At 36.8% G+C, this 13,366-nt stretch overlaps 1 protein-coding gene across 1 annotated transcript in view; it reads right to left on the minus strand.

Annotated features, from left to right (window-relative positions):
* Positions 1-10,629, minus strand: part of LOC106903324 (transmembrane protein 163a-like) — a 51,674-nt gene extending 41,045 nt beyond the window's left edge. Inside the window, exons 1-2 of the mRNA XM_014967034.2 lie at positions 10,035-10,629; positions 3,541-3,660 (exon numbers count right to left, since the gene is read on the minus strand). Of these exons, the coding sequence (XP_014822520.1) occupies positions 3,541-3,660; positions 10,035-10,236 (322 nt within the window). The 5' untranslated portion in view covers positions 10,237-10,629. The remainder of the gene's footprint in view (positions 1-3,540; positions 3,661-10,034) is intronic.
* Between the last annotated feature and the right edge of the window lie 2,737 nt (positions 10,630-13,366).

Here is a 13,366-nt window from a genome sequence, read left to right on the forward strand (position 1 = left end):
AGTGGAGCAGAGGAGGACCGGCTTGAACACGCCTCCCTTCTGAATTCTTAAAATCCTGCTAAAGGTTGCAGAGCAGCTGAGAGTCTGCAGGTTTCCTCTGAGGCAGACAGAAAAAACAGAGGAAGAGAGAGAATCATAAAAAAATGGCTTGCAAAAACAGAATTGGAAATATAAGAAGACCTTGACACTTAACCTGCTTTTATTAAAACCTGTCTACTTGAGGCAAAGAGGATAAGATGTACATATCACATAGGACAGCTTATGGAAATCGATTTTTTGTTTTTTGAATGTAGGCTTACTGAAACGCAGGAGGGAAGAAGGAGAAAACACATGGGAAAACAGGCAAGAAAGTTGAAAATGGGGAAATAATTAAAAAGGATGGAAAGATGGAAAATGGAGAGACTCAAAGGCAAAAGGAAACTGGGGCAGAAGCAGGAGGAAACAGAATGTTGGTGTTCTTTAAAGTTGAGCCATCACTAAGTCCCTGATGCCGCGTGCCAGGACTCATCCTGCCCTGTCCTGCCTCGTCCTCTGGTGTAATGGTACCTTTCAGCGCTTCCCTCCTTTACATCCATCTGTCTCTCACTCTGCCAGCTCCCACATTCTTCTTTCCCTCTGTTCTGCACATGAACAGTGTCTCTTCAAGTCCATGCAGTGTGGCAACAGAACAAGAAAGAGTGGGATTAATATTTTACTTGACTCACTCGATGCCCCGTCTCGTCCTTTCAGCTCTGCAGTTGTGACTCGTTGAGGAGGGCATACTTACACCTCCATTCATTCTCTTTCTCTGTTTTCCTGTCTGCTTCCTTTCCATGTCCTTCTAAGGTTTGTCTGTCTGCATCAGTTTCATTGGAAAGAGCTCTCCTTGGGGTTTTGATCATGTTGCCAAGCGCCATCTCATACCTGACTTATTTAGGCAGAAAAATAACAACAATGCAACCATTTGTACCCACCTTGGAACCATTTCCTATCTGCCTTCACATCTGAAACATTAAAGGAGTGTTCGATGATCTAGTCATTGCCTACTATAAGAAATACATGAGACTATGCAGAACAAGACCTCACCATATTTCCCTGATGACCAGAAAACCCATTGAAATTGGAAAATGATCTTGTCATTTGTGATGTATATGAAAGACTGGAGTGTTTTTTCTGAGAAACTCATGGTAATCCTCAGGTTTAATTAGTGTTGGTTAAGTGTTTGTTCCTTTGTAATCATTTAGTTCCTTTTTTAAGTAGTAATATGTAGGTTAGAGTTTGTATTGTTCTGACAAGAAATTCTTAATTCTAAGGAATATAAAGAAATCTTAAGTTTGTTGAAATTTGGAAACTGATCGATTCATAAACTTTAATTCAACCTGATGCAGTTTAAACTTCTTTAAAAGTAATGCGAGTTAACCTGCAGACCACAGTCTTAGTTTACACATGCAAACACAGCATAGGTCATAGCCACATAAATTTGCACAAGAAAACAACCTAGATCTAAAATAAATACTGTTCAAAGCAGGATCTCAGATAACTGCATGTGTTTCAGCAGCTTATAAACTCTATATTTATTTCTGTAAAAAAAAGGTTGTATAATTTCTCATTGTCTGAGTCAAGGTTCTGCCTATCAACAACACTTCTGAGTAGTTTTGCAAGTGTGTATTCATGTCTTATGCATCCTTATTCATAGAACATTCTCTTATTTAAAACGATCCCAGAAACAGACTTTCTCTTTCACCTAAAATATTCAAATAAATGCAGTGTTAGGCTGAATCAGCCAATAGTGAATCTAAGAAGAATTTTAATGCTGTTTTGTTAAATGTACCCAGATTAATTCTCATATAGAAAACACTATTTAAAACCGGGTACCCTCTCAGTCTCACCCTTCTCTTAGATTCAGATCCTCTAATTCCTCTTATGTCTCGTCATGATTCCTACCCATGACTACAACGTTGCATTTCTTCCCTTGTGCTCCGGACATCACAAGGCAACCGAATATGTTGAAATTACTGCTGCATCCTGTCACAGCATCCATATGATCACTGAGTTACTGTGCAATATATGCAGAGCAAAAGATCTCCTAAAGCAAAACTCAACTCTATGTGGAAGAATATGAGGAAGTGACACAAAAAAATCTATATGTACAATAGATTAAAGGCTAGGTAGGGTTAGTGAGATATTTTTCAAGTATCAAACAATTATTTGATCAAATCAAATTACAATTAAAAGTAGAACTGAAAGGGGAAAAAGAAAGAACTCACTGTAATCTTTTTTTATGGTAGGAAAATCTTGATTTGTTTTCAGGCTGTAGTTTAACATTTTGCTTAAAGTTTCAGTTTCCTCCAGCAGAACTGCCTGAGACAGAACTGAGCTAATGTTTTTCTTTCTACTGTTTTGCAACAAAAGTGTGACACTTTAACTCATATTTTCCACCCTGGCATACATCAGCTTAAAGATGGATATAATTCATTAATTTAGTATTTTGTCAACAGCTGACTTTCATTGCATCAATGCGAGAAAAAGCACATGCTCTTTGCCGTCATACGTTCTTATAACACACACACACACACCAACACACACACCACCTTACACTGGTGTTGTACTCAAGACCAAAACAAAGCAAGATTTTACAAAAGACGAGAAATCTAACTCAAAACCAAACCAATGAGAGGCCATTTTGGAAACAATTGTTGAGTAATAACGTAGTTGTTGCTGCAAATGTTTGAAGAAAATCTTCATGGGAGAACTCATAAGCAAGCTAATCAGAGGGCTTCAGACAAACTGGTTGCATTAAACTTTTTCAGTTCTCTGCCAGAACATTTTGATGAACCCAAATTTATATCCAGACCCAACTGCCTGAAACTGGTCTATCAAATCAAACAAGAAATGTTTCAACATCTGACTAGGATAATTTGGGTAAACAGAGTTTTTCAAATGATTATTTTCTTTTTTTTAAGAAAAACATTATCCAAACCAATCTGGTATTATGGGAAAAAAGTGTTTCCTCCTCTCATCCATATTACTCTGGACAGGTTTTGGCCCATTATTCTTTGCCGAATTGCTTAATTCAGCCGCACTGAAGTATTTTTAAGAATAAACAGACTGTCTGAATTCATAACAGCTTTTCAGTTTAATTCTGTCCTTTGACTAGGCCATCAGGTTGGTTTGGATAGCTTTTTTTTGTCTTTATGCATCAAATAAACATTTGAAAACTCCTGTTATTCAGGCTCCCTATCTCTGCTATTAAAGCTGGTTTGACCCAAAAATATAACAAAAGAATTAAAGGGTCAAATACTTTTTCATCCAAATTTAACCTAAATGCTCTAATTACAACATACCAAAGCATATCCTACTTTAAAACGATATACAACGCTGTTTTGCAGTCAAAAAACACACATTTGGATAAAACAATCTTCTTATTATCAAATGGGAATTGGGAAATCATCTGCTCCTAAAAAGTAATTACTGCTGAACATAAATATCCAGCAGAGTCACTTTATGCCTCCATATGTGCTCTTACTAGAGGTTTAAATAATGTTTGTTTTAAATGCTTACTGAAAGCTGCCACAGCCAAGATAAGTGTGACCACAATGGAGACCCAGGAGACCCAGAGAGCTTTCTTCCTGTAGTTCTGAGCCTCATGGGGCTTCAGGCGCATGCTGCTCTCAAGAAGACCTGCAAAGAGGAAACGTACACAAAAAATGTCACAAGGACGCTTCTGTTTTTCTTCTTGTGTATGTTCAGGAGAGTCATTATGATTTTCTGTGTTACTTTGTGATCATATCAGGCACCCTCAGGAAATTAAGAAATGATTCAATCTATCCATCTCCTTTGTACAAAGAAGAATGTTTGTTTATGGGAGGGTTATCTTAAAAAATGTTCATTTGATTGACTCAGTTTGATTGGTGTGCTACTGTAAATCAGAAAATCAGAGTTTCGTTTGGCCAGCTCAAGTAGCTGAAGTAAGATTTATCCTGCAAAATAACAGTGACCAAAAACACACCAGTAAATCCAGCATGAAAAATTCACCGGTCAACATTTCCTCAGACTGGTAGATGGCCACAAGAAGCGTCTCAGTTGAGTTATTTTGCTCCAAAGTGGATAATGGTAGCAATTTGGAGATAACATTTTCCTAAAACAGAACATACATTTATGTTGATATTATTTGTTTTCTTTCCCAGCAATGAATTGGTGAAAATAAAAATTGGACATCAACTTTTGAACATTTCCTTTGGAAGAACTTGATACATTGTGGGGTGTCCCCATAAAATATTCATGACTGCACATATGGTGCTCAAATGGTTTTCCCAATATCGGTAGTACTTAGTCAACCCAAGGGGATCCCATACATGACGCCCATTTTGTTCCCAGATGCACTTAGTATCAAAATTCATTATCTTTTATCAGAAAAACCTTAGCTGAACAGCCTACCAGAGTAAACTGAGATTTCACTAAGGCAGAATAATTTTCAAAAATGAATTGGATGAATTTTCTAATCGCTTTGTCCACCTATTGTGTTTGAGAAAGGTCCTTGCCTGAAGTCACAGACTAAATAGCCCAGATTTCTAACAGCCGGCAGCTCCGTGTCATGAAATGTGAGGATGGCTCTGCAGAGTCATGAATTATTCAGGAGCTTGAACTTTTACATCCAGGAGATTTTAATGCTGTTGGCTATAATCGTATCCTGAAATTTGTATCGCACATTGTTAGTGGAACCACGAAACCAGGACAAAACCAGTCAGACGAGTGTGGAGCTACGAATTTAAAACAAAACATTTAATATGTGCCTTCCTTGAGTTAGAAAGTCACAGAACACAGGACGGCTTGCAAGTAATGCAACATCTAAATAATATTGAGCGAAATGAAATAGAGTTTCTCTTGTTATAAAAATATTGATGAATAAGCATCTTCCTCGAGATGAAGTCAATCAAAAAGCACTGGAAGAACCTTAACCCCCAGCAGCAGGATAACCTGCATCCAGAATCTCCATGGCAACTAGCAATTGAACCAGCCCATGTCCTGACCACTTTGATTACTGTTTTTCTGTGTGACGGCTCTGATGCAACATCTCAAAGCACAACCACATTCATAAAACCTAACTTGATCTGCCAGCTGCCTCCTCAATAGCTGCTCATGCATTTTTTTAATGAAAACTGTCTGTTCCTATCCACACATTATTGGATTTTATCCTAATTTTCACTGAAAACTGAATCGTCCCTGTGGAGTAGCTCATGGTGTCAAAAGCAAATAATTTCTTACCCTGTATGTTTTATTAAACTTGAATTTTTTTAATTTTTTTTAATAAAGACAATGCATACTTGGATAAAGCTAAATCACTGCTGTGCATCATTGTTTATCATTTAGAAAGAAAATGTTGCTTTCTGAAGAAAAGAAAACAAGCTGCATCATAAAAACTGCTGCAGCACATGGGAAAAAATTGCAATTAAATATAATGAAACCTATAACTTCTGATTTGTTTTATTATATGTGTTGTTTTTTTATATAACCCTTTTTTAGTATATGTGGAAAAAATACCTTCAATTGAGTGAAATGCATAGACAAAAACCATAAGAAATGTGGTCTGACTACAACTGTATATTGTTAGTCAAATTATAGAGAGTGTAGAACGACAAGTCAGGGATTTTAATATGTTGGTGAGACAACAACTTTGTCTCACCAACAATTTGATCTGAGACAACAACTTGACCAGTAAATCATCAAAACAGCCACTTTTTGATTGGCTCTCAGGGGTCTTGAATTTTTTTCTTGTCAGAAATTAATCACTTTTAATTTTTAGTGTATTTTTAAGAAAAAGTGAAAAAGAAGATAGATGAATGGATGGACAGAAAGATGTATAGCCAAAATGACTGGATTTTTATATATATATATATATATATATATATATATATATATATATATATATATATATATATATATAAAATATAAAATCAAAGCTATGAAAATGGGCCCTCTGATTTTTACTGTCCTCTCTTTGACCTCGACCATTTACTGAAGCTCTACTGCATCTAATTCCTATGAAGATTTTAAAAATCCAAAGAAAAAAAAAGAATCACATGCCTCCAAAGGGGATCTTAGATCTGCTCTGATCTGGTGGCCTCTGGCAGATTAAGTAGTAAAGGATTGTTTACACAGAGAAATATCAGAGATGAGACTTAGATTAGAGGAAATAAATATTTCAGTTTATAAAACACAGGTTTTACAACTGCTTAGTCTGCAGGACAAAAAAGTAGTAATTGCAAAAACACCACTGATATCTGAAAAAGCCATTTAAGACCTGCAGGTTTAGTGTTGAAAAACCAACCTGTTTGCTTGGATTATGTATTTTGGGAAAAAAGAAAAATTACAAGAGACTCTCATCAGCATGATGGCACTCAAATGATCTGTCATTGCCTAAAGCTAAGTTTTGGTTTGTTAGATGTAAGAATGGAGGCATTTTATATAAAACTGTAGAGTCATGTTACAGTATTTGAACATATTTTCCAGACAAAGAAAATAGCACTTTTTTATCAAATACATCTAAGTTATACTTCCAATAAAGATGCTGAATACCTTAAATACTGACTTTATAATCAACCATTGGATCTAGACCATTTGTAACACCAAACTTCTCTTCTTTAACTTGTATAGACAGGATTTAATAAAAGTTATTCTTGAAATATTAAAGACTATTTTGGTGATAGACTCCACAAGGAAGATGAAAATTCTTTGAGAAGATATAAACTTGGTAAAATTTAAACTGTCCAGCCTCAGCGTGTGTGTGCGTGGGTGTGTATGTGTTAGAGAGGGGAAGTGAGACAGCGTGGTAAATCACTCTGCTCACATGATTCCTGGCTGGGAGAACAGACAGAAGGCATGTGTTCGACATCTCTTCACAACCCACATCTCTCTGTGACTCATGCACAGGTTTCTGCACACTCTTCTGAGCGCAAGTGTGTGTGTGTGTGTGTGTGTGTGTGCGTGCGTGTGTGTGTGTGTGTGTGTGTGTGTGTGTTGGCATTTTGTCTTTGTCACACCTTTACCCAAAATAAAAGAACATCAGGTCAACGTGGTGAATTAATTTCACTGAGACATGAGTAATTAAAACTCAAGAGAAGTATGTAGCATTATTTACACTTCCGTAAAACTAAGAAAACTAATCAAAACCTTGATTTAGATTAATTTACCATGAATAGGTGGAACAATCAATCAGATTTTATGAACTGAATTTGCCATATTTATGTCAGAGGAATTTCTCAACATGTTTATGCTAAATTGTCTTTATTTGCAATGACTTGCAAAAACAATTGTGATTATAGTCACATTTTTCACAAACTGGGATTCTGTGGGACAGGCCAACTAAAGTAGTGCATTATCATGAAAATGAAGAAAATTAGATATTGTTTTGCATCTTTAAAAAAATACAAAATATTGACAAAATATAGGAGCAGCAAGAAACAGTCAATTGTTGAAAGAAAGCTACTGAAGGAATTTGCCCTATTTTTAAGTCACAGCAGGTCATATAGACGACACAGCAGACATGTTCAGAGTGGATGAAGATAAATACAGAGCAATCCTGGAAGAAAACTTATTAGAAACTGTAAAAGATTTAAGAATAAAAAGAAGGTTCGGTGTCAACCTCTACTAAGTATTGAGTTGATGTGATTTGTTGACGTCTGCACTTGGTTTTGGAGAATTGACCACAGGTTCTCATCGAGGTTGCGATCTAAGGTGTTTCCTGGCCACAGCTCCAAAATGACATTGTTTGGTCACTGTTGTCTTTGACACAGGGATCTGGGTCCATTCTCATCTGCTCTGTTTAATCCATTTTAAGTGAACTCAAGTTCATTTATCTAGAAAGTCTGGTTTGTTTGCAGAGGTGTGAATGGATAATCAAACTCTGATGTGGACTCTAGTTCACCTAAAAAGATCAACATTCTGTCGCTCCCTCTTCGATAAAAGAGGCTCCTGGCCTTCGATTAGGAAAACTGGTCTGGGAGCTGCAATATTTTTAGTGGCAACCTTTAGCTACAAGCTGATAATGGCTTCACATTGTTCTTTGGACGGAGCTACTACTTTGTCACTCCTTTACATAAATCGTTCTGCTAATAAGATCGATAATAGCAATTTAATCTGGAGTCTTGCACAGCTTCACTCGTGTTTATGATATGACTTTATATATATTAGGTTAACTCATCATTTTTGGCCAGAGCGAAACTCCAGAGGAAATGAGTTTTCTCAGAGTGTCGATACCTTCTCCTAATAAATCTCTTTGCAATAAATTAGTTTGGATTTGATCTCTTCACAGGATAATGTAAAGTAATCCCAACATTTGTGTCACTTTCAAATGGTGCATGGGTCACGACAGAATCTGTGTAGCTTGGTGTAGTTTTTAAAATCCCAGTACAGTCAGATGGATGGGTTAGGATGTTATTAAACGAGAATCTGCTATTTAATTCTCATATTTTGATATCCCATATATTGTTCAATAATTGATCAGAGGTAAATATTTTTGAACAGAATATTTTGTAGAGTTTCTCAGCTGGGAATAAGCAGGTGGTGTGTATAAATTAAAAGTAACTATAATCAAAGTCTCTAATATTTAGTAATAAAATACTGCATGACCTTTAGGCTAGTTGGAGGTTTATAGTCAGGCCTGAGAAAACCCTGCACATGATGGGGCAAAGTCAGTCTCGTCAGATGTCTTAGATTTAGTAGGCAGTATATTTTTCTAAGCCAAAAGTCTAAATAAAGAAAATCTGAGGGTTTGCTTTTCTTTTTAGTCCTCTGATGGATCGGTGGCCTGTCAGAGGTGTACCCTGTCTGCTGTTCAGTGTCAGATAGACTAAGATTCACATCTTTCTAATACCAAAAATAAAACAGAGAATGGTTTGAGGACGTTGAGCAATGTTTCAGCAGCTTCGTCGACTTTAAGTAATCAGTTTTCAAAGATTGCAGAATATTCTCAGTTGAACTTAAGTCCACAATTTGATTCAGCCATTCTAACACATGAATATTTTAATTTAAATCACTCTGTTGGTGCACTGGCTCTATGGTGACGGTCATTGTCCTGCTGTAAGATGAACCTCCACTGTAATCTGAAAGTCTTTAACAGCCTGATGGGTCTTTTTCTAGGGACGCCCTGTATTTACCTCCATCCATTGTCCCAATACAGAAAAACATGACTAATGTCAGCAGATTACATGAGCCTCAGTGGAACCTCACCTAGTGGTGGTTCAGCAAAAATTCACTTCAGTTGAAATTATTTGTGAAACATTCTCCTATTACTAAATATTCTTTGCAGCTTGGGGAGCTGAAATTCCAAGCCACAAAGCTAGTTGTACTGGATTTTATTTAAGGGTACATGAGTAAAAGGAGACCAAATATAAATGCATGCCACAATTCTCAGATTTTCTTTTGTGGAAAACAAAATCGAAAGCAATGCATCGTTTTTCTTCCACTTCATAATTATGCACCGCTTTGTGTTGTTGTCTCACATTAAATCCCTTCTTAACACATTGTAGTTTGCACTTCAATAAGGAATGAATGCAGATGCACTAAAGGGGTTAAGAAAATGCAAATGCAGGTGTGAGGGTTTGGTCTGTGTGTGCCTTAAGGGAAGGCTGGGGCTGGGGCTGGGTCCCTGCATGATTCCCACTGATACCTGACGCTCTACACACACATCTGAGGCTAAATCTGACAAAAACAGCTGAAATGAATGAATGAATGAAATGAATGAATGAATGAAATGCTAGATTACATTTTTTTAAAGCCTTAAACTCCATGTATAGAACTGCTCCAGTGTGAATCTTGCTGATGTCTGACTATCATACATTATTCAAAGAGCACACCGAAAATATCTGACATGGATAAAAATAACCATCCTGTCTCCGTCATATCCCCCCGTTCCCCCCTCTCTCTCTCTCTCCTCCCCCTCCCTCTCTCTCTCTCTCTCTCTCACTCACTCACGTACACTCATACACAGACATCCCACCCAAACAGAAACCCAACAACTTTTAAAGCCAGTTAAACATCCAAACATAAAAAGTTACCTTCTCCGTCCACATTGTCGGTAATCTTCATCTCCTGGTTGACTGTGAAAGACTCCGGCTCTGTGGGGGTCTTGGCTTGCTGCTGCTGGTGGTTGGTGAAGCCATCCGCGGCGCACTGGCCGTTCCGCACTGTGGCCGGCCAGGGATCCACAACCGTCGGCTCCGGGACGGGGCAGGACTCCTGGGTCACCTGGTCTTCCATTGTTTCTGCTCCTGTTTTGTGCTCAGCCTCTTGGAGTCAGAGGAAAAACGAAGATGAGGCTGAATGGAGGGGGGCGAGGGGGATAAAGAAAGAAAACTATTCACACCGGTCCGTTAGGTGCAGCGGCCATCCAGCGCGCCCAATATGCCACCGGTTCCGAAGAGAGATTGAGAGAAGAGATGGTGATCAAAGAAGCTAAGAGGTGAAATAAGGGTTTATCTCTAAAGCATGAGAAGAGAAGTAACTCCCTCGTTGAGATGTCAGCCGTGCAGGCTCGGTGAAGACCTCCTTGTCTGGCTGAAGCAGTAATTTATGGTTGGATGCGATGATGCGATAAGCTCAGATCTGCTGTGAATCTGGCAGGCGGTGCCAGTAAGTTGGTTCCCCTCCTCCTCTTCCTCCTTCTCTCCTCCTCTCATAACTCAGCATCTGATCCCCGTTCTGAGGCAGAACTCAACCCTGATAAGTAATCATCTACTTTGGGTCATTTCGCATTGGAAGACCAGACAATTAAAACGATGTTTGGTTTAATATTTCTGGCTGCAAGTCTGTAGCTTTCAATATACGAGCCACCTGCAAACTGTAAGTCAGATGGGAGAGTTTTATGTGCCAGCACAAACATGAGCCCTAACCAAACTATGAGCAGGAAACACAGAGTCAGCATGGAGCACAGCCAACCAAGAGGTGTTTGTGCCTCATAAACAACTCCTTATCTGGGTAGAATGCAAAAACATGTGCAAAATTTAATCAAAAACTTATTTTTTTTTTAGTTCACGAACTAAAGTCTTATTATTTAAATTAATTACATAATAATTTGGATGTTTTTTTAATACTGAAATGTAACACAGTAACAGAATCACATCATTGCTAAAGAGAAAAAAAGCTGCTGTACTTATGACCAATTTAGTGGAAGGAAAACTTGTGGTACCAAAGATTCACAAGAATGCACAACATGGCTACCTGCAGCTATTGTTTGTAAAGCAAAGCCTATTTATTTATTTATTTATTTATTTTTTACAATTACCCAATACACCTATGTAACAACTACATTAGAAACCATCATTGACATTAAAATCTTGAGTTCCAATTATTTTAATGGAATTAAACTGTGATTTTTATTGTCTGCAAAATCCTTTTCAAGCAAAGTTAGTTTTTGCATTCAGAATCATATGAACATCTTCTGTTGCTCTCACTTACAGCTTGCAAAGAGATATGAATCCAGTTGGACTACTGAGTAATAACATGATATGGTTTAAATAAACATAACTTCTTCTCAGAATTTTGTAAACTGATAGTGTTAAATAATAATGCAAAATCTTTACACAAAAATAGAATTGTCCAAATCAAACTGAGATTAAACTAGAAATAAATATTATCTTTACCAAACTTGTAATCTACTGAAGTAAAGTTGGCACTTATAATTTTTCACAACATTAATGTGGCAAATTCATGGACTGTTTTCAGGAAGTGATATTGTATAACTGTGATATTATTTCCTAAGGTGTTGTTAATGTAAATGTGCCTCAGCCTCTGCAGGAACTTTGCTTTGACAAAAACCAACAAACAGTCTCTGTCAGGAATTTGTTTTCTTTTATCAGAGGCATACATGTATTTAATTTTGGGGTTTCTAACAACATATTGAACCATTATCTTTTCAGGTTTAAATTGTAATGCTTCTAAGAATATACTGTTCCAGCTGATAAGAAAAATGGTGGCACTTCCAGAAGAATCAACATCACCTCAAGTCAAAACAAGAGGGTTGAATCTCCGAGACTGGATGTATTCCAACACACAGCCAGGTGCTTCTGTAGGAAAAAAACAAGTGTAATACATTATTTCTGATAAGAATACTGTCCAAGTGTTAAGCCTGATCATGCCAAAGTGTTTACGACTACCAAACTTTGGTTTCTCTAAAATTGGTTTTAATTTTTCAGATTAGGAAAGAAATTTCATTTAATTCAGGATAGTCATGATTTTCTTGAACGTTTCATAAAATAAGTGCTGAAATGTTTTTGTTGCTAAGCAGAAAAAACTATTTATACCACAAAATGAGATTCATAAAAGGACAAAACAAGTTTGAACATTTGCACATGATGAAGGATTGGATGGTTTTATTTTTTGGCAATTTCATTTTCATTTGCAAATTAATCAAGTTCTCTAAATGAGCTAATGCCAGCAGCAGTTTCAACTAAGTAACATTTTAGTGATTTCACAACAATAATAACAAAAAGAACTGGCAAAGAAAACCCATCAAAATCCAGTTAAAAAAAAGAGAGAACATTTTAAATTTGTGCTACGTGAGATTTAAATCTGATTCATGCCAATAAAAACTTTGGCTTTTAACAGAATTTGCTAACCACATTCAATCTCAATCAAAATTCCTGTTTGAATCAGTTCCATTTATAATGATAATTGTGATTCAGTCACATAGAGTACAGTTTAATCCTAATACAGTGCAATCTAAGCCAGTTGATTATATAAAGTTCTGGGAAGAAAGCAAAGCTGATTGCAAACATGTGGAAACAATGGAAAGAAAAGAAATTTCTCCGTTTACACCAGAAGAAATTTCTTAGGACCTCCCACACTTTTTTTTTATATGAATCACATTCCTTTCTTAGGGCAACAACAGGGGTTGTCTCAAGAAGGATATCCAACTTAAAACATTTGAAGAATCATTGTACAGCACAATGAACTGATTTAAAATTATTCTGAGACATCTTTAAACCCCTGACCACACCTCTATTTGGTTTCACATAGATTAGAGTATAATTTTAGCACTTTTAAGTTGTTTTATATGAGCTGTTCTTATTTGGCTTCTTTCTTTTATATTTTTATATACTTCCATTCCTTTTAAAATATCCACACATCTTAGATAAGTAGACAGGCTTTCAAAGAGAATCCTAGTAGTCATTCCTGCATGTTGTTTATCTACAAATCAGCGAAAGACCACATTTCACAAAGCATGGACCAAATGTGAACCGTGATCCCATAAGAAGCCATTGAATGATGATGCAGAACAGCAGATACACCATGTCCCTGTCTCATTCCGTTCTCTATCCTTGGAAAGTTTATTTTAAAACTTCTAATGAGCTCCTTTGTGAGAGGACAGAAAACCGTTCCCCCCAAAATA

This window comes from Poecilia mexicana, unplaced genomic scaffold (assembly GCF_051168715.1).
Source record: "Poecilia mexicana isolate PSO_F unplaced genomic scaffold, ASM5116871v1 scaffold_2, whole genome shotgun sequence".
Taxonomy (NCBI): Eukaryota; Metazoa; Chordata; class Actinopteri; order Cyprinodontiformes; family Poeciliidae; genus Poecilia; species Poecilia mexicana.